General features: G+C 42.5%; 1 protein-coding gene across 1 annotated transcript in view; it reads left to right on the top strand.

Annotated features, from left to right (window-relative positions):
• Window positions 1–17955, top strand: part of SLC9A4 (solute carrier family 9 member A4) — a 52253-nt gene that overhangs the window by 31278 nt on the left and 3020 nt on the right. The window contains exons 8-11 of the mRNA XM_061156128.1: window positions 2219–2380; window positions 11957–12053; window positions 15545–15676; window positions 16933–17020. Of these exons, the coding sequence (XP_061012111.1) occupies window positions 2219–2380; window positions 11957–12053; window positions 15545–15676; window positions 16933–17020 (479 nt within the window). The remainder of the gene's footprint in view (window positions 1–2218; window positions 2381–11956; window positions 12054–15544; window positions 15677–16932; window positions 17021–17955) is intronic.

Below are 17955 nucleotides of genomic sequence, written 5' to 3'. Positions count from 1 at the left end.
TCAGAGAGATGAGACAAGGTGAAAGATTGGAAAGACAAGGACGCACTTTTACAGTGCAGAGTCCAGCATCTCTGTACAGCCATTGATGCTACAAAGTTCAATTTGACTGTTAAAACTCATATCAAAAGGCTATTAAATAGGAGCATAGCCATACTTGGACTTCGGAAAGCAAACTACACAACGATGTGGAAGCTGGATTAGAAAGAGAAACGTTAAATGGGGAGACACACAGCACTGGCGTATATACACTACCTGTGTAAAACAGACAGCTAGTGGGAAGCTGCTGTACAGAATAGAGAGCTTGGCTTGGTGCTCTGTGATGACCTAGAGGGTGGGATGCAGGGGTGGGAGGGAGGCTCCAGAGGGAGGGAACATATTTTACTATATAAATCATGGGTATATTAACGCAATATTTTAAAGCAACTATACTCCAATAAAAAGAAAGAGAGGAATTATCTCTCATACCAGTTATCTCTCACATGATCTCCTTAACTGTCCTGTGTTATTCTCATTTTAAAGATGAGAAAACCAACTCTGAGAAGTCAGTTAACCTGCCGTACAGTGGAACCTGGGTGTGCGTTTAGGTCTCTTGTTTTCAATGAGCCACAGAGCTTCCAGATTAGTGAAGGTCAGCAATTAGCAGAAGGGATATTGAAATACTTCTAGGGGAGACTGTCCTATGTCCTATGTCCATAGGCTGGCTATGATATCAGAAAAGGAAGATGAAGCAAGGGAAAATGAGAATGGCCATCTGGTCTGCAGATAGCGAGCAGAGGGAGGTAACAATGTTATGGTTAAGTTTATACACTGTAGAAGAATGTTTAGAGTTAATAGCAGATTCTGCTTAAGTGTCTCATACGCACTCAACCCCTTTTGGAACTGAGTTTCAAGTTCAGGAGGAAATCGTGACTGGTGATAGAGATTGTGAATTGTCAGTATTTGGTACCTAAAGCTGTGGATGTGGCTGAGATGACTGGGATCCTGGGAAGAGGGGAAACTCCCTGAGGACAGGACTCGGAGAAGCTTACCTTGTTTTCCTTTTTCCTTTCCTCTGAGGCAGGAAAGGGAGAGGAAGGACAGAGGAGACTGGGAAGAAGTCATGAGAAAGGCTAGAAGGGAAGCAGGAAGTGCAGGGTTCATAGGAAGTGGCCACCAAGTTGTCCATCAGGTGGAGCCAGTGGCTAAATAGCACAAGGGCAATGGCGACCACTGGTCTTGACCAGTACAAGGTCAAGGTGAGCCCAGGTTGAGGAACTCAGACAAGTCCTAGTAGTTGAGGGGCCAATGGCAATAGATTGAGGAATAAACAGAAACCATTGCTTCTCATGAAGAAGGCTGAGGGGTGACCCTGTTGGAGCCAGAATGAGCCTGGTAAGAACCAAACACAGATCACAGAGCCCATGAATCAGAGCCTGCTCAACCCAGAGGAGCTTTGGCTGATTAAGAGTCCATTCACCCCACAGATCAGGAGACCAATCACCAGATGACATTCCAGCAACCCAGGAAGTAAAGCAGCAGCCACATTACTCTTTGAATGGAAGATGACTGGAGGTGTTGAAAATTCCCCCTCCAAACGATTGGCTGACACTGAAGTCACCACCTTCTCTGTGTGGCTCAGTCTGATGGGTCAGCCCGAGCTTTGAGACAGTGATGGCGGACGTCAGCAGCCGGCGTATTCAGACGCGCCATCACTCAGGGTATATGTGGGCTCTCTCATCAGCCCCCACCTAATTGGCAGGATTCAAAATGATCTGCAGCACAATGAGTGAAGCTACTGTAACTACCAGGCTATTTAAACTTATGGGTTCTGGTTGAATAGGCCAGCATTGCTGTAAGTGCAGCTGCCACCGTTACCAGTTACTAGGATGGCCCAACAAAGGCCCGATCAACCCCTCCTTTCTTCTCCCACAATTGGAACTGAACTGGTCTCTCCCGCTTCCCATTTAATGCCTACTTTTTGCGCTGATTATAGCTTGTCCCTTCCTTTTGTTAGGTTGATTTTCAATGTATTCAGGCCATCTGGACATTCTTTCTTTATTTTAAAAAATTGTATGAATTCTATGATTTAAAAAAATGCATTCAGAGTCATGAGTTTCAGGCACTGTCCTGGTGTTTTTGAGAATAGACTTAAGTGGTAGTTTATTTCAAGAAAAGCATATATGCTTACATAACATGTACAGAGATTGAAGATTTCCAAAATATTGGTTTTCGTTTATAGGTTTAAGAAGTTTGATCATAAGTATTTACGGAAAATCCTCATCCGAAAGAATCTGCCAAAATCGAGCCTTGTTTCTTTGTACAAGAAGCTGGAAATGAAGCAAGCGATTGAGATGGTGGAGTCGGGGGTTCTAAGTTCTACAGCCTTTTCCATCCCCCATCAGTAAGTGACATAGCCCTTGATCTGGACTTTCAGTGTCAGAATTACAGAGAGCAGTAGCTCCTGTTCTATTTAAAGATAACCAACCCTAGGAGTGAAGAGGCAGAGATATAACAAAGGAAAAATGAGATGAATAACATCTACATCTTGGCACCTTGTAGCTTGGTCCATGCTCCATCTATTTCACCTAATTTCTGAAAAGTACTTTCTAGCAAAAAAAAGAAAGTTTTTTGACATCTTTCTTTGAGAGGGAGGGCTGAATGAGTTTATAGAATATTTTTAGCATGTTTTAGAAGTCTTTCTCTTCCTGGTTAGACATGTCTACCCTTTAAGCCCTGCTGATGTGCCTCTGTTAGTCTTACGTTGTCTTCTCCCATGAGTTGTCTCTTCCTGTCTTCTATGAAAGACCAGGTCTGCATCCTAGGATGCTAACTGGGATTGGGGGAAGAGGCGGCAGGAGCAAGAGCTGTGGCAATTGGTGGGATATTTAAAGAGAAGGCTGTGTTTGTAACTGTGTCTCAGGCAAAGATCTGTGAGAATTTGGGAGATGGGTTGAATCTATGTGAGACCAGCTGTGAGCAGGAGCATAGAGGAGCCAGGGGACTTTAGGGAGTTGGTAAAGAGGCAGTGTAGGGAGGGGTGAGTCTGGTACATACTCCATCATTATGAGAGGATCCCCTTTGAAGCCTGGTGCTTCAGCCAGAGCACCTGGAAAGCTATAGTCCCAAGAATTGGCTAGACATTTTTATAAAGCTGCTTTAAGCCTCTGAAGGAGGCTTCCCAAGTGATGCAGTGGTAAAGAATCTGCCTGCTGATGCCGGAGACATGGGTTCAATCCCTGGGTCGGGAAGATACCCCAGAGAAGGAAATGGCAATCCACTGCAGTATTCTTGCCTGGGAAATCTCATGGACAGAGGAGCCTGGCAGGCTACTGTCCATCAGGTCGAAAAAAGTGGGGCATGACTAAGCACACTGACATTGATCTGAATTTAATAAGGATCCCTTCAGTGTCATAAGAATTATTCCACCCCCTACCAAAGATGCCCAGTTTTCCTCCCAGAAACAGTGTACACATTGGGGGAAGTAGTCACGATGTGTATTTAGCATAAGTGACTCCAGCCTCTCCACCCTGGCATCTTTGGAAGATCATGAGTATCCATCTTCTCCTAACCTCCTCACGTTTGAAAAGCAGATTGAGACAAGAGATAAGAATAGACAGCAATCAACTTGTCATCAATGCCGGAGTGTTATTTCTCACCCTTAGTTGCTAATGAATCAGAAAAACCATCACCTTTCTTAAGTGGGAGAAATCCCAGTCTGGGAAAAAGATCTAAAGGAGCATCCCCGAGGGCATCTCAGTATAAACAGAAAGCTTTCTGCCCTATTTCTTGATGAGACTGTTTTTGTGGTTGGTTGGTCGGTTGGTTTGACACGGCTTTAAGGAAAGTTCCGATCCTAAAATGAGAAGATGCTGACAAGTATTAATTGGCAGTGCCGTGATGAGCCATATGAGAGCCTGAGACAGGAAGAAACATGGGGGATATTGATCTTGTCTTTGTTTAAAATGTTGCTATTAACATTTCATTCATCATTGATAAGTTTGCATTTACTTTTATTTTCTACAGCATTGCACTCAAATCCTACTTCACTTAATTCCTGAACTTTAGGGCATCCCCTTACCCAAGGTTTCCCTGGTGGCTCAGACAGTAAAGAATCTGCCTGCAATGCAGGAGACCTGAGTTTGATCCCTGGATCAGGAGGATCCCCTGGAGAAGGGAATGGCTGGCTACTCACTCCAGTATTCTTGCCTGGAGAATCCCATGGACAGAGGAGTCTGGTGGGCTATAGTCCATGGGGTCACAAAGAGTTGGACACAACTGAGCAATTAACACTTTCACTTTTTTCACTTTTAATGCTCATCAGGAGAGGTGCAGACAGTTTAGACCAGGAACATCCTCAACATCTACTCAGTAGTGGTGTGAGGACTTGTCTGGGAATGTAGGGGGTGCTTATCTCAAATGAGACCAATCTCTTGTGTGCCAAAACATATTTTGGATCTCTGTATTATTTTGTATTGCTCATAAGCAGGTGCTGCTACTGCTGCTGCTGCTAAGTCGCTTCAGTCGTGTCCGACTCTGTGCGACCCCATAGACAACAGCCCACCAGGCTCCCCCATCCCTGGGATTCACCAGGCAAGAACACTGGAATGGGTTGCCATTGCCTTCTCCAATGCATGAAAGTGAAAAGTGAAAGTGAAGTCACTCAGTCGTGTCCAACTCCTAGCAACCCCATGGACTGCAGCCCACCAGGCTCCCCCGTCCATGGGACTCCCCACAAGCAGGTGACCTCAAGGCAAATTTTAATCCAGTTTCATTTGGAGGCTGTGTTTGGGTTGAGTCAGTTATTTTTCTGACATTTGAGATTAGTAAGAGAGCCTTATAGCTTAGAGACACCCCTCCTGTAGCCCAAACTTAGTTAGTTAACCGAGGTGGGAGAGGTTTTTTAAAATCGATATTTACTACAAGTCTAGTATTTAAATTGCCTTCATTTGATCTCATCAGAAATCTGTAGGACATCAAGCAAAGAGGAATTCCTCTCCTAAGATCAAAGCAGCTAATTTCTTAAAAAACAAACCTTCATACAATAATAGGAAAAAGAAGTGTGTACTCAGCTCGCTTTTTGTGATTCTCTACGAGAGGATAACAACAAGACGCGCACATATTTTTTTTCTTTAGAAGTTGAAACAATTGTTCTACAAGAGGTTAAGATTTCCAAACTCGGTGACCTTCAGGAGAACACTACCCCCAGAAGTTGTCTATGGCACGCTATAGATGACGCTGATTCTAGGGAATTCCGTTACTTTTACATGCATTATTTTAATTCTCAAAACAACTCTGTGGAGTAGACAAAGTATGTATTTGGATTATTATTCTAAATATGAGGCACCTTGAGGTGCTCCGTGGCATGTGAGATCTTCCAGGACCATGAGGCTTACCCATGAGCTGTAAGCTCTCAGAAACATCGGTGGGTGGAGGTTCAAGCTGATTAAAAAATATTTGGTTGCTATTAAAGTGCTAGTGGTAAAGAATCCTCTTGCCAGTGCAGGAGACATAAGAGACTGGTTCGATCTTGGGGTCAGGAAGATCCCCTGGAGGAGGGCATGGCAACCCACTCCAGTATTCTTGCCTGGAGAATCCCATAGACAGAGGAGCCTGGCGGGCTATAGTCCATGGGGTCACAAAGAGTCAGACATGACTGAAACAACTCAGCACACAAAGAGATATTAAAATATTTATAATAAATGCATAGGCATAACACACTACAGCTATATGACTTCAGAATATTGTCTTTAAAAACTCCCCAATTACTTATAAGGTCATTTATAAAAATGCACATATTGGTTGCTTATAGCTAAAGAATTTTTCAATTGATCACATATTGCCAGGTATAGGTTTACAGTCATGCATGCTGACACCAGAGACTCTAGAATGAAGATTCTCATGCTGTGTTCCCTTCTGTGCTGGAATATTGTCTTGTAGGGAGCCGGGGCCACAATTCTGCAGTCTTCACTCATCCTCAGTGATGGTCACTTGGGTGAACTTTCTAAGAAGAAACAAGGCAGCCACACAAAGAGCAGAGCTGTTGGTACCATTGTTCACTCAGTGGGCATGTCCTTTAGTCAACATACGTTTTCCAGGATTTCATATATAAAGCTACTAAAGGAGCATGGATTCTTCCAGATAAATCCAGATATATTTGATTTTTTGTGACTTCAGCTTATGGCAGGAATATAACTTCTACTAGATTTCATACCTATATTGCTGTGTTTAGAATTGAGACCTCCTTTTAAAAATAACTATTTATTTATTGTTGCTTTTGACCACTCTGGGTCTTCCTTGCTGTGAGGGCTTCTCTCTAGTTGTGGTGCTCCTCATTGCACTGGCTTCTCTTTCTGTGGAGCACCGGCTCTCGTGCATGCAGGCTTTAGTACTTGTGGCACACAGACTTAGCTGCTCCGTAGCATGTGAGATCTTCCAGGACCAGGGATTGAACCCGTGTCCCCTGCATTAGCAGGCAGATTCTTAACCACTGAATCACCAGGGAAGTCCTGAAAATTCTATTTTACATTATTAGAGCCTCTGATTTTTTAAAAAAGATTAAGAGAAATCTGGATCTTTTATTTAAATACATTTACATCCTAATGTTCCCAATTTGATCTTAATGGCCATGAAATTACCAATGACCTTTACTTTAAGGTGTTCAAGACTTCCTTTACGTCTTGTTCCAGTGCCAAGAGTCTTTTAGTTTATAATTTTACTTTTTTGACTTAGAGATTACTAACATTCAGTTTTTCTATGGTTTTTATCTTCAGTGCTCACAATATGATCATTTCAGGGGTGATTTTGCTAATGAAGTAGCAGGTAGGAAAATGTTTGCATCACCTTGTTTGGGTCAGTAATTCTTCCTTATAATTTTATAGCTACAGCTTCTCAGTGTGGATTAATACGAGGCAGTGCCTCTGGGACCCCTGCATTACATATCCAGCCAGCAACCTAAATGGGCTTTAACTCAACCTGGTCTTTCCCAAACGGTTAATTATAAACTGGGGAGAATGCCGAATTAGATCTCCTATCTCGGGTTTAACTTTATCATTTCCTTTACCCATGGTTTTCCCCTCTTTGGTCAGTTTATTATGAACACAGAAAGTGGAACTGTTTGATTAGCTGTAGTTTCTGTTTAGCGATAGAGTCCTTCCACCATAATAAAGGAATGCATGCAGATGTGGATTGCGGGAACTCGTGGGCGTATCTACATCAGAATGAATTTTGTTTGAAGGACATTTAAATAGTTAGGTTGAAATAGCCTGATAATATTGTTTAAATCACTGAGGGTGGTAACTGAATATCAATACTGTTTACATTTTCAGCTCTGAGATATAGAAACTGATTTCACTGATTTTGTAGAAAGGGTATTAGCCATGGCAGATTGTATTGCTAAGTAAGTCCTGTGATTTTTCAGGATTCAAATGCTTGAAATTCTTTAACCAGTTGTACATTACTTACAAAATATCTTTGCTATTTATTGGCAATGATGCTACTGTTTAGGGGGAAAAAGACTTAAAAAGTGGCCTGTGTTGAAACCAGTAACTACTCGTCTTTAAAATCAATTATCCTAAAACCTTTAGAAGCAGGTAATAAAGAATCCACCTGCCCATGCAAGGGATGCAGGTTTGATCCCCGGGTTGGGAAGATCCCCTGGAGAAGGAAATGACAACCCACTCCAATAGTCTTGCCTGGGAAATTCCATGGACAGAGGAGCCTGGCAGGCTGCAATCCATGAGGCCTCAGAGTCGGACACAACTGGACACACGTGGAAAATAGTCAATCAGCACACGTGTGCATTACAAAAAACTGAAGCTAGAAAAGAAAAAAAAAAACACAACTCCTTAAGGGTTTATACCAAGATGTCAAGGGAGGTGACAGTATTAAAAGATAGGTTTAATTTTCCTTAGTTCTCTCTTTTTTTATTCGTATGTTCTACAGTGAGCATATATTATTCATACAGTAAGTTTTCAGGAATTACAACCACTAGACCCAAGTGATTGAAATTGAATATGTATGTCACATGAGAATTCTGCACATAGCGATGTCATGACTGAGAACCTCTGAGGACAATTGTGCATTGTTGGCTAACCTGGCCCTGACTTGGCTTTTGAGCCCATTTAGGAGGGAGTCGGGGGTGGAGGTGCTCATGGTCAAGAAGGCCAGAAGAAGTCAACTGCTTCTAGAATCTTAGAGGGTCCAGTGTCTCTAAGCTGGGCTGGTTTTCCTGGTGGAGGTGGAGATAGTTTAACTCTCTTTGTAAAATATGATTTCAGTTTCTTCCCATTATTCTTTAACCAGAGATAAAGTCCCCAAAGAGAGAATTCCAAGATAAATGTACAAAGTTTTAATACTGGATAGGTTGTTGTTGCTTAGTTGCTAAGTCATGTCCAACTCTTTGCAACCTGGGGCCTTTCAGGCTTCTTTGTCCATGGAATTACCCAGGCAAGAATACTGGAGTGGGTTGCCATTCCCTTCTCTAGGGGATCTTTCCAACCCCGGGTTCGAACCTGTGTCTTCTGCATTGGCAGGCAGAGTCTCTACCACTGAACTACCTGGGAAGCATAAACTAGTGCTATTCCAAATGTGGTGACTACATGGTGGTATCTGTGAGCCTTCAAGGAATAAGCTTATTTGTGTTGACTCTAACAGTGAATTATTTGATTTACACTTTGTGGTATCCTTTCTAAGAATGTATTTTCTAATCATTGATTTTTATTTTTTTTTATAAACATGTCTGTTCATAATAGATATGGAGGAAAAAATTACTGGTTTGTCACCACCACTTTTTACTTTTTTTTTTTTCAGTTCCAAATTGTTTTTTTTTTTTTTTCATTTATTTTTTATTAGTTGGAGGCTAATTACTTTACAATATTGTAGTGGTTTTTGCCATACATTGACATGAATCAGCCATGGATTTACATGTGTTCCCCATCCTGATCCCCCCTTCCGCCTCCCTCCCCATCTCATCCCTCTGGGTCTTCCCAGTGCACCAGCCCTGAGCACTTGTCTCATGCATCCAACCTGGGCTGGTGATCTGTTTCACCCTTGATAGTATACTTGTTTCAATGCTATTCTCTCAGAACATCTCACCCTCGCCTTCTCCCACGGAGTCCAAAAGTCTGTTCTGTACATCTGTGTCTCTTTTTCTGTTTTCATATAAGGTTATTGTTACCGTCTTTTTAAATTCCATATATATGCGTTAGTATACTGTATTGGTCTTTATCTTTCTGGCTTACTTCACTCTGTATAATGGGCTCCAGTTTCATCCATCTCATTGGAACTGATTCAAATGAATTCTTTTTAATGGCTGAGTAATATTCCATGGTGTGTATGTACCACAGCTTCCTTATCCATTCGTCTGCTGATGGGCATCTAGGTTGCTTCCATGTCTTGGTTATTATAAACAGTGCTGCGATGAACATTGGGGTGCACGTGTCTCTTTCAGATCTGGTTTCCTCAGTGTGTATGCCCAGGAGTGGGATTGCTGGGTCATATAGCAGTTCTATTTCCAGCTTTTTAAGGAATCTCCACACTGTTCTCCATAGCGGCTGTACTAGTTTGCATTCCCACCAGCAGTGCAAGAGGGTTCCCTTTTCTCCACACCCTCTCCAGCATTTATTGCTTGTAAACTTTTGGATAGCAGCCATCCTGACTGGTGTGAAATGGTACCTCCTTGTGGTTTTGATTTGCATTTCTCTGATAATGAGTGATGTTGAGCATCTTTTCATGTGTTTCTTAGCCATCTGTATGTCTTCTTTGGAGAAATGTCTGTTTAGTTCTTTGGCCCATGTTTTGATTGGGTCATTTATTTTTCTGGAATTGAGCTGCAGGAGTTGCTTGTATATTTTTGAGATTAATCCTTTGTCTGTTGCTTCATTTGCTATTATTTTCTCCCATTCTGAGGGTTGTCTTTTCACCTTGCTTATAGTTTCCTTTGTTGTGCAAAAGCTTTTAAGTTTCATTAGGTCCCATTTGTATATTTTTGCTTTTATTTCCAATATTCTGGGAGGTGGGTCATAGAGGATCCTGCTGTGATTCATGTTGGAGAGTGTTTTGCCTATGTTCTCCTCTAGGAGTTTTATAGTTTCTGTTCTTACATTTAGATCTTTAATCCATTTTGAGCTTATTTTTGTGTATGGTGTTAGAAATTGTTCTAGTTTCATTCTTTTACAAGTGGTTGACCAGTTTTCCCAGCACCACTTGTTAAAGAGGTTGTCTTTTTTCCATTGTATATTCTTGCCTCCTTTGTCGAAGATAAAGTGTCTGTAGGTACGTGGATTTATCTCTGGGCTTTCTATTTTGTTCCATTGATCTATATTTCTGTCTTTGTGCCAGTACCATACTGTCTTGATGACTGTGGCTTTGTAGTATAGTCTGAAGGCAGGCAGGTTGATTCCTCCAGTTCCATTCTTCTTTCTCAAGATTGCTTTGGCTATTTGAGTTTTTTTGTATTTCCATACAAATTGTGAAATTATTTGTTCTAGTTCTGTGAAGAATACTGTTGGTAGCTTGATAGGGATTGCATTTAATCTATAGATTGCTTTGGATAGTATACTCATTTTCACAATATTGACTCCTCCAATCCATAAACACAGTATATTTCTCCATCTATTTGTGTCCTCTTTGATTTCTTTCATCAGTGTTTTATAGTTTACTATATATAGGTCTTTCATTTCTTTAGATAAATGTGCTCCTAAGTATTTTATTCTTTTTGTTGCAATGGTGAATGGTATTGTTTCCTTAATTTCTCTTTCTGTTTTCTCATTGTTAGTGTATAAGAATGCAAGGGATTTCTGTGTATTAATTTTATATCCTGCCACATTACTGTATTCATTGATTAGCTTTAATAATTTTCTGGTAGAGTCTTTAGGGTTTTCTATGTAGAGGATCATGTCATCTGCAAACAGTGAGAGTTTTACTTCTTCTTTTCCTATCTGAATTCCTTTTATTTCTTTTTCTGCTCTGATTGCTGTGGCCAAAACTTCCTGACTTTAAGGGAAATGCTTTCAATTTTTCACCATTGAGGATAATATTTGCTGTGGGTTTGTCATATATAGCTTTTATTATGTTGAGGTATGTTCCTTCTATTCCTGCTTTCTGGATAATTTTAATCATAAATGGATGTTGAATTTTCTCAAAGGCTTTTTCTGCATCTATTGTGATAATCATATGGTTTTTATCTTTCAATTTGTTAATGTGGTGTATTACATTGATTGATTTGTGGATATTAAGGAATCCTTGTATTCCTGGGGTAAAGCCCACTTTGTCATGATGTATGATCTTTTTAATATGTTGTTGGATTCTATTTGCTAGAATTTTGTTAAGAATTTTTGCATCTATGTTCATCAGTGATATTGGCCTGTAGTTTTCTTTTTTTGTGGCATCTTTGTCTGGTTTTGGTATTAGGGTGATTCACCACCACTTTTTAAAAATGCATTAGACAGTGAAGGGACAACTACAAAATTCTCAGACTTGATTACTTCTGAAATGTTCAGGGAGAGACGAAGAGGAGGAAAAACTAATTACTCATAATGTTCTGTTTTTATGCTGTATGATGGATGTGTGCATACTTTATTATTATATTGTTCTTTACACCTTACATATAGTAGATATTTTTTATGGGCAAAAATATTTCGTAAGACTTTAAAATAGGAAATTTATATTGTTAATGTAAATAAGTGGTTTGATATGCTGGTAGTAATTTTTCTTAATGTACATTGAAATAAAAACAAGCCTATTAAAATTTTCTCATATAATTCTCATATAAGAGTTACAGACAAAAAAGCCATATGTTCAAAATGCAAGACAAGACACATGTGCCAATATTTTCTATGAATTCCCTAAAACAGTAGGAAAGCTTATGGAAAAACAGGAGTACTGGGTATTGGAACTCCTAAAAGTAAATTGATGGTTTTGTGGTTGTCTTGCCAAGATGAAAGAATAATGCTTGGCTTCCCTCCAATAATGTTTCCAGGGCCCAGAAGACACAAGAAACCAAAAGGCTTTCCCCTGAAGACGTGGAGTCCATGAGGGACATTCTGACACGCAACATGTACCAAGTTCGACAAAGGGTATGTATATAAGACTTGTCCCTGCTGCTGTTCTTGGAGCTTGTCCTCCAGACATCAGTTCTTGTTCAGGTTACCCTTCCCAAGCAGCCTTCCTGCTGAGCAATTTCTCTCTGCTTAGTTAGGAAAACAGAAAGTTAACTGTTGTGTTTCTGCAGCAAAATTGGCCCCCATGGTAGAAAGAGAAATGCAGATCTAGTTGCTGGCCCTAGGGGTCAGGCTGCCCCAGCCCTGCAGACCTGGCTTTCCAGAATCAGCAGGGCTCCCTCCCCCATCAGAGTCAGACCAATGATGGAGCTTGTCCACCAGGGAAGAAATATGACCCCAGGATGCCAGTGGGGACGGAGCTGTCTCAGCATGATTGGTTGTAATAGAGCTTAGAAAACTGGAATGGTTTAGATTAGAATATTAAAACCACAGTGCTGAAAGCCTGGGGAAAAAAAGGGAGACATATCAGGGACTTCCCTGGCAGTGGTTAAGACACCAAGTTTCTAAGGCATGGGTTCAATCCCTGGTCTGGGAACTAAGATCCACATGCCACTTGGCCAATATATATATATATATATATGTATGTATGTATGTATTTTTTTTTCCTCCACAAAAAAAGAGACCTATCAAGCATACTATTTATCAGTTTTGGAAAAGGTATAGAGGCTATTCAGGTGAGTTCTTTTGAAATTTTGATTTAATCAAATGACATTTATATTAACGTCTTCTAGTTAAGAGCTATTTAAGGTTGAGTATTCAGTGGAACATCCCAATTATTGAGTAGGGTTATAAGTGAGTTTACTGCTAGGCCCTTGGTTTTTGTGACTATGTCATGGGATCCCCCAAAATCTTTCAGTCACAGTTACTCATTTTCAAGTAGAGGATACTGAGGTTAGAAGAGTTGCATTTTTTTTTTTTTTTTTTTCCTGTTATCATCATGTCTGACTCTTTGTGACCCCATGGACTCTAGCCTACCAGGCTCCTCTGTCCATGGGATTTTCCAGGCTAGACTACTGGAGTGGGTTACCATTTTCCTCTCCAGGGGGTCTTCCCAACCCAAGGCTCAAACCCAAATCTTCTGCATTGGCTGGCAGGTTCTTTACCACTGAACCACCCAGGAAGCCCTAGGAGAGTTATCTCACTCGTTTAAGGTCACAAAACAAATTTGAGTTAAGAACCCAGGTCTTCCAACTGCCTAGCCACGGCTCTTTCCATGACTTCAGAATTACATGATCCAGGGTAGGTGAATGTCTTCTGGCTGCTGTTTTGAGAAGGTCAGTGATCAAGGGGAATGTGTCAACAAAAGGCCCTGCACCTGCTGGAGGAACATGGGTCAGCAGCAAATAACACACGTCTAGTAAACCCAGCAACTTTCAAATCTTTCCAAGTTAAACCATTTCAGCAAGACTATCACTTTCTGCCTTAGATAAGTAGGTAAGAACTTCCTGGTTGAAAGAACACCATCCTGCTTAGGGAGGGTCACAGCCCAAGGGTGCCTGGTACTGAGACTTTCCCCATGGAGGTGGAGAGTGAGGTTAGGGAAAGTTCTCAGTTGGTAAAGAATCTGCCTGCAATGCAGGAGACCCCAGTTCAATTCCTGGGTTGGGAAGATCCGTTGGAGAAGGGAATGGTTACCCACTCCAGTATTCTTGGGCTTCTCTTGTGGCTCAGCTGGTAAAGAATCTGCCTGCAATGTGGGAGACCTGGGTTTGATCCTTGGGTTGGGAAGATACCCTGAGGAAGAGAAAGGCTACCCATTCCAGTTTTCCGGTCTGGAGAATTCCATGGACTGTATAGTCCATGGGGTCGCAAAGAGTCGGACACAACTGAGTGACTTTCACTCACTCACTCAGAAATAAGAGAGATACTGGAACTCCAACCCACTGTAAAATGAGGCTAACTGTCCGTTGTCTCTTTTCTTATCAGGTTCCTAGATAGTCATCTTTCTTCTTTTATCAGCGCCTATTCAGTCTGCCTCCAGGTTTCTCCCTTCTAAGCTTTGTAGGATCTCCCTTCCTTATTGCCCAAGATGAGTGGATAGGTGATAGAGAGTCCTGTGGGGAGAACATACATGGTAAACAGGGGCTCTACCAGAGATGACTTTTGCTTCCACTTTTGTTACATGAGAGAATGAGACTCAGCTGTCCTGCACTTTCTGTCTTTCCTTTCTCATCCCATCTTTTTTTTTTTTTTAATTTCATAATATATTTTATTTAACCCACTTTATGAGCTAATGGTAAAAGAACCTGCCTGACAATGCAAGAGATATAAGAGACATGGGTTCTATCCCTGAGTTGGACAGACCCCCTGGAGGAGGGCATGGCAACCCACTCCAGTATTTTTGCCTGGAGAATCACATGAACCTGGAAGGCTACAGTCCATGGGGTTGCAAAGAGTCAGACACGACTAAAGTGACTTAGCATGCACGCATGGGCACACATCAAAAATCTTTCAATGTGTCATAAATATAAAAATTACCAATAAGATATTTTCTACTCTTTAAAAAAAATTAATGTCTTCAGAATCAGTATGTCGCTAATACAGTACATTGCAGTTGGAATTAGCCACATTTTTTTCCTTAAAGTCTCTTTTATTTTTTTCTTACTTTTAAAAAAATCTTGTTTTTTATTTGTGTCAGTGATTAATGATGTGTTAGTTTTAGGTGTACAGCACGGTGATTCAGTTATACATCTATATGTGTCAGTTCTTTTTCAGATTCTTTTCCCCTTTAGCTTTTGACAGAATACTGAGCAGAGTTCCAAGAGCTATACAGGAGGTCCTGGTTGGTTATCATCCTGTCTTGACATAGGTCATGTGACTCCTTCCTCCACCATGGTTCTCCTGTTCTCTTGGAGGAAAATTCAAGGATGCAGTTCAGGACAACTGTCTGTCTACTTCATTGCTTGTGGAAGACCATTAGCAACATTGACCATTCCCCAGTGCTGAGGATGGTCACAAAGGTGGCATCTGTAGTTGGGCATCTGTACCTCCGGGAGGACCACTATGAGGGTCGCAGGATGACAGCACAGTGGATGCCACTGCCCCTGTGAGCCAGAGGCACGGGCTCCAACCGCAGCTCTGTCCTGGTGGGCTGGCTCAGATCGCAGACCTTTCCTCCAGAGTCGCAGATTGCATCTCTGTAATGGAGGCAAAGGCTCAGAGGGCGTGGGTGTCACCTTCCTCTTCTACTAATCATTTTTTAAAATATTTATTTATTTGGGTGCACCAGATCTTAGTTGTGGCACATGGGATCTTCCGTCTTCATCACTTCCGTCTTGCAGGATCTTTAGTGGCAGCAAGTGGACTCTTAGTGGCCTCATGTGATATCTGGTTCCCTGACCAGGGATGGAACCTGGGTCCCCTGAATTGGCAGCCTGGAGCCTTAGCTTCTGCACCACCAGGGGAGTCCCTCTACTAGTTTTTGTTTGTGACTTTCCCATGGTCTCCAGAGGCTGGAAGACGTGCGGAGATGTTAGTACATGCCTGATGTCCCCTTCTTTCTGCAGACCTTGTCCTACAACAAATACAACCTCCAGCCCCAGACAAGCGAGAAGCAGGCGAAGGAGATTCTGATCCGCCGTCGGAACACCTTCAGGGAGAGCATGAAGAAAGGGCACAGCCTGCCCTGGGGAAAGCCGGTAAGGGGCAGATGCCAACTCACCCCGAGCTGGGCCAGTCCCCGACTGGGGCCTCCTCAGATGACTCCTTTCACTGTTTAAACAAACAACCACTCCCTTGGTGCCAGGGTAAGACAAAGCGAAGGGGGTACGGGACAGCAGACACCCCCTTCTCTGAGCTCAGGGCTTTTGGGCCCAAGCTCCAACTCACACTAACGTGAGGCTAACTGTCCATTGTCTGTTTTTAATCAGGTTCCTAGGGGGCCCTTGGGGCCCGAACTGTCCCCAGGGTGGTTGTTGTTTGGTCAGTCAGTTGTGTCCAACTCTGCGACCCTATGAACTGTAGCCCACCAGACTCCTCTGTCCATGGATTTCCTAGGGAAGAATACTGGAGTGGATTGCCATTTCCTTCTCCAGGGGATCTTCCCAACCTAGAGATCAAACCCAGGTCTCCTGCATTGACAGGTGGCTTCCTTACCACTGAGCCACCTGGAAGTCCATGGGGTACGTGGCAGCAAACTGCACCTGCTCAGGATGGGCCAGTAACTGGGACATACTCCCTGGACTGTGAGGCTAGACGAACTCCCATGGTGGCCGGAGACTGGACTCCAGGGGACCCCCATGGACGGGGTCCCTGGCTGCTCTGGGAAGCTTGCTTCTCTACCAGGGAGATACAGGGAGGAATTTGTTCTTGCCAAGATTCTTGGACCTTTTCTTCACGGCACCAGCTGTGTGTCTCAACTGCTCCTTTTGAGGCCACATCTTGGGCTTCCCAGGAGGCTCACTAGTAAAGAATTTGCCTGCAATGAAAGAGACACAGGAGATGCGGGTTTGATCCCTGGATCAGGAAGACCCCCTGGAGAAGGGCATGGCAACCCACTCCAGTATTCTTGCCTGAGAAATCCCATGGACAGAGGAGCCTGGCAGGCTACAGTCCATGGAGTCGCAAAGAGTTGGACACAACTGAGCACACACCAGGCAATCTTATAAGGAAATGCTGGATGAATGGACGTTGAGTCTGGAGTAGCCCCTAATCTCTACCCTAATCCCAGTGGGGCCACGGGAGGAACTTGGAGAGGTTTATCATGGTCTGTTTCATCAGGAGAGGGAAGGGAAAAATATTGAAGGTGGAATCATTGTTTTCCTTAAACCAAAGTAACTGAAAGGCAATGATGCAAACAGGATGCTCCACTGTGACTCTGTCCTTCTCCTTGTTTGCCATGTGATGCCCTCAGTTACAGGGGCTAACTCTTCTTATTTCCCCTTGTTGCCCACAGGCTGGTACCAAGAACATCCGCTACCTCTCCTTCCCCTATAGCAGCCCTCTGTCAGCAGGCAGAGACGTGAAGGTGGCTGAATTCACAGGTAACTTGCATCCATGGCTGCTTCTCATTATTTTCAGCCTTGTAGGTCAAAAGGCAAAATCAAGAATATTACGTAAGTGCACATATGACAAGCAGAAGAGAACGCAGTTGTTGTTGTTGCTCAGTAGCTAAGTCATGACTCTGCCCATGGCCTGCAGCACTCGGCTTCCTGTCTTCACCATCTCCAGGGGTTTGCTCAAACTCATGTCCATCGAGTCGGTGCTGCTATCCAACCATCGCATCCTCTGTCGTCCCCTTCTCCTCCTGTCCTCAATCTTTCCCAGCATCAGGGTCTTTTCCAAAGAGTTGGCCCTTAGCATCAGGTGACCAAAGTATTGAAGCTTCAGCTTCAGCATTAGTCTTTCCAATGAATATTCAGAGTTGATTTCTTTTAGGTTTGACTGGCTTATCTCCTTTCAGTCTAAGGGACTCTCAAGAGTTTTCTCCAGTACCACAGTTCAAAAGCATCAATTCTCCAGCACTCAGCCTTCTTTATGGTCCAACTCTCATATCCATACATGACTACTGGAAAAGTCATAGCTTTATTAATTGAATTAATAACTTTAGTGATAAACAGTGAAATTTGTGTAATTTTTACTTATCGAGAAATATTCTTAAATTTTTTTTCAGCCATTTAGAAATGTAACAACCAATCTTAGCTCAGGAGCCGTACCAAAAGATACAGCAGGGTGATATACCTGGGAGTCATCAATTGCCGACCTCTGACTTAGAGAAGCATAAAATGGGCACTTTTTTGAAGTTATGGGATTCACCTATGGTTTATAAATTAGAAGAATTCTCCAAAGTTGGCCAAATTTTATGAAATACTTTCACTAAATTTACTGATTGAATGTTTCCCACTTAATATCTAATGCATGCCTAGTCGTGTCTGACTCTTTGTGACTCTATGGGCTGTAGCTGCCAGGCTTCTCTGTC

The sequence above is a fragment of the Dama dama genome, chromosome 11 (assembly GCF_033118175.1).
Source record: "Dama dama isolate Ldn47 chromosome 11, ASM3311817v1, whole genome shotgun sequence".
Lineage (NCBI taxonomy): Eukaryota > Metazoa > Chordata > Mammalia > Artiodactyla > Cervidae > Dama > Dama dama.
This window is presented reverse-complemented; position numbering and strand designations above follow the sequence as displayed.